Here is a 3,176-nt window from a genome sequence, read left to right as displayed (position 1 = left end):
CGCCTCCCACCCGCTGCTGCGCAGAGAAGACTGGGGTGCAGCGCCGCTCCTGGCCTCCCAGGGCGGGCAAGGAGAACAGCCGCGGGGGAGGGCACACTCCAGGCCCGGACGCCCTACCCAGCAGCATAGTGACACTCCACGGTGCAGACTCCTGCAGCGGGTGCGCGCATTTGGCGCGTCCGGGCGCCCCTGCAGGTGAAGTTCTCCCCCGACTGGCCATTCTTGGGGGCGCGGGGCCCCGCCCCCGTGACGTCAATCCAGGGCCTGACAGTTGAAGCTGTTCTGATCGGTTGCTCGGGAGACCAGGGTACACAGAGAGGACTGGCCTCCGTCCCCAGGCCGAAGAAGCGCTGTCCCAGTCCCCCGTCCGCTGTCCGCTCCTGGGACTCGCAGGCCCCGGGCAGAGGAGCCAGGTCGCCCCGCGCTGTGGCCAGCGGAGAGCTTCAGGCACCATGAGTCAGAGGCAGGTGCTGCAAGGTAGGGGCTGGGGCGGCTGCCCCACAGCAGTTGGCGGGAGCCAGGGCATGACTGAGCAGCTCGCTCCACCATGTCTCTCCCCGCAGTGTTCGAGCAGTACCAGAAAGCCCGGACCCAGTTCGTGCAGATGGTGGCAGAGCTGGCGACCAGACCCCAGAACATCGAGACCCTGCAGAACGCGGGTGAGCCCTCACCTGAACCCGCTTGGCCCGCACCCCTGGGGCTGTGTCACCTGGTGCCCTGCGCCTTCAGTCATTAGTCTGCCTTGGTCCTCAGCCCTGCCTCGCCCATCACCCGTATCCCAGGCCAGTCACTGCCTGTGTCACCGGGCTCTCCTAGCCGCGCTCCCCGCCCCCACCCTCTCCTTCCTCGTGCCTCCTATCCCACCCCTACCCCCTGCGCTGAGTTTTGGGCAAAAGGATGGGGGCTGGAGAAATTCTTCCAGTTCACTGCGAAGGTGGTAGAAGCATTCAGTCTCTTTCGCGGGCCTTTGGGGGTGAGGCTGAGCGGGTGAAGCTTACAGTTTGGTGTGAGAGGGGCCCTATTCCCATCTGTACTGCCACCAGGCAAGTGTCAGCTGGAAAGTCAAAGCCAAACGAAATACCTGCCTGGACGTCATTTTATGTGAATGGGAATCTGCCCTAGTCAGGCCTGTTTTACTATCAGGGTGTGAATGCCTGTCACCCTGCCTTGATCACCTTCAACTTCACATCAAAGGAATTACATTAGTTCTCATTTTGCATTAGTGAGAGAACTTGATATGCTTGAGTATTTTCCAGGAGATTCAAATTCGTAAAGATCTAGTTTTGAGAAACCCTTATAATATTCTCATTCTGCCCCTCAGCCCAACTCATGCAGACTATAGAGGGGAAGAGTGTGTGTGTGTGATTTGCTTCTTATCTAGTAACAAGGAGATAATGGTGGCTTTCCTCTCCCTTCCCTTCCCTTCTCTCATTAAGCATGATGCCACCACCATCTGAACTCAAAGTAAGATAGCATCTTATCACTACTGTGTCATGAGAAGCCTTCAATTTACAGGATATGATCTTTAAAACTCACTTAAATTAACACGGAATTAAAAGAAAATTAAGAACATTAAAATTAAGGATAAGAATGTTTAGACATAATATTTACTCTGGGTTATTTTTTAGGAGAATTACTACAGCACCTAGATGGTACCCTGTAGTGTCCTTGGGAGGAATTTTGGTGTTTATTCCTTCTATGTTTTTATTTAGGGTCAGGAGGTGTATTAAGAATGGAGAAAGTGCATTTTATAACAGTCTTTCAAACTTTTTAAAACTTTTTATTTAGGGACTAGTGCCCTGGTACATGAAATTCGTGCATTGCGGGGGGAGGGGTGCCCCTTAGCCTGTCCTACACCCTCTCCAATCTAGGATCCCTCTCACAATCCGGACTCACCTGCCTGCCTGCCTGATCATCCCTAACTGCTCCCCTCTTCTGGCCTGCTCACCCCCAACTGCACCCCTGCCAGCCTGATCACCCCCAACTGCACCCCCCCCTGCCATTACAGGATATGATCTTTAAAACTCACTTAAATTAACACGGAATTAAAAGAAAATTAAGAACATTAAAATTAAGGATAAGAATGTTTAGACATAATATTTACTCTGGGTTATTTTTTAGGAGAATTACTACAGCACCTAGATGGTACCCTGTAGTGTCCTTGGGAGGAATTTTGGTGTTTATTCCTTCTATGTTTTTATTTAGGGTCAGGAGGTGTATTAAGAATGGAGAAAGTGCATTTTATAACAGTCTTTAAAACTTTTTATTTAGGGACTAGTGCCCCGGTACATGAAATTCATGCATTGCGGGGGGGAGGGGTGCCCCTCAGACTGTCCTGCACCCTCTCCAATCTAGGATCTCTCTCACAATCCGGGACTCACCTGCCTGCCTGCCTGATTGTCCCTAACTGCTCCCCCCTTCTGGCCTGCTCACCCCCAACTGCACCCCTGCCAGCCTGATCACACCCAACTGCCCTCCCCTCCTGGCCTGATTGCCCCTAATCGCCTCTGCCTCGGCCCCGCCACCATGGCTTTGTCTGGAAGGATGTCCAGAAGGTCTCCCGATGTAATTAGCATATTACCCTTTTATTAGTATAGATTAGGAGATGCAGTATTTCCCTTAAAAACATATATAACATGACTATTTTGAGGAAGACACGTGAGTGTGTGGAACGTTGGGCATCAAACCATCTCTCACCTGAAGGTGCTTGGTAGTCCCTGTGGTCCTGGTGAGGGTGTTAGAGCCATGTTAGCGGGAGCTAACATTCTCAGGACAGAAATCCTAGAGCTTTGAGTAGTTATTCATAAATGACTGTTGTCCAATGTAAACTGACCAATTCGATGTGGTATTTTTGAATAACAGGGCCCAAACAAAAGTCAGTAACTCAGCAACTATTATATAATGATGATAGGGAAATAAAAGTTGGACGTTAAAACAGAGAATACAAAATGCAACACTTTAGTTTCCCAGTGTAGTAATCATCGAGGGACTGCCCACGTTTCTTTGGCATGTTGTACTTAGTTGTTATTTTGAAAACATCAGACTACTCTCCCCTCTTCCCTAATAATTGTGAACATGTTATAACAATATTCCTATGATGAATTCTTGAAAGCTTGACCTTTTCTTTCTTTTTGAGCCATCTTTTTTTAAAAAATATATATATATTTTTATTGATT

The 3,176-nt window shown here is 49.7% G+C and overlaps 1 protein-coding gene across 1 annotated transcript in view; it reads left to right on the top strand.

Moving 5' to 3' along the window:
* The first annotated feature begins 49 nt into the window (after nt 1-49).
* Nucleotides 50-3,176, top strand: part of LOC102245254 (sperm-associated antigen 6-like) — a 44,745-nt gene continuing 41,618 nt past the window's right edge. Inside the window, 2 exon segments of the mRNA XM_014548017.1 lie at nt 50-477; nt 564-659. Coding sequence (XP_014403503.1) covers nt 453-477; nt 564-659 — 121 coding nt within the window. The 5' untranslated portion in view covers nt 50-452.

This window comes from Myotis brandtii, unplaced genomic scaffold (genome assembly GCF_000412655.1).
Source record: "Myotis brandtii unplaced genomic scaffold, ASM41265v1 scaffold49, whole genome shotgun sequence".
In the NCBI taxonomy this organism is placed as follows: domain Eukaryota; kingdom Metazoa; phylum Chordata; class Mammalia; order Chiroptera; family Vespertilionidae; genus Myotis; species Myotis brandtii.
The sequence above is the reverse complement of the archived record's forward strand: the minus strand, read 5'-3'. Positions and strand labels throughout refer to the sequence as shown.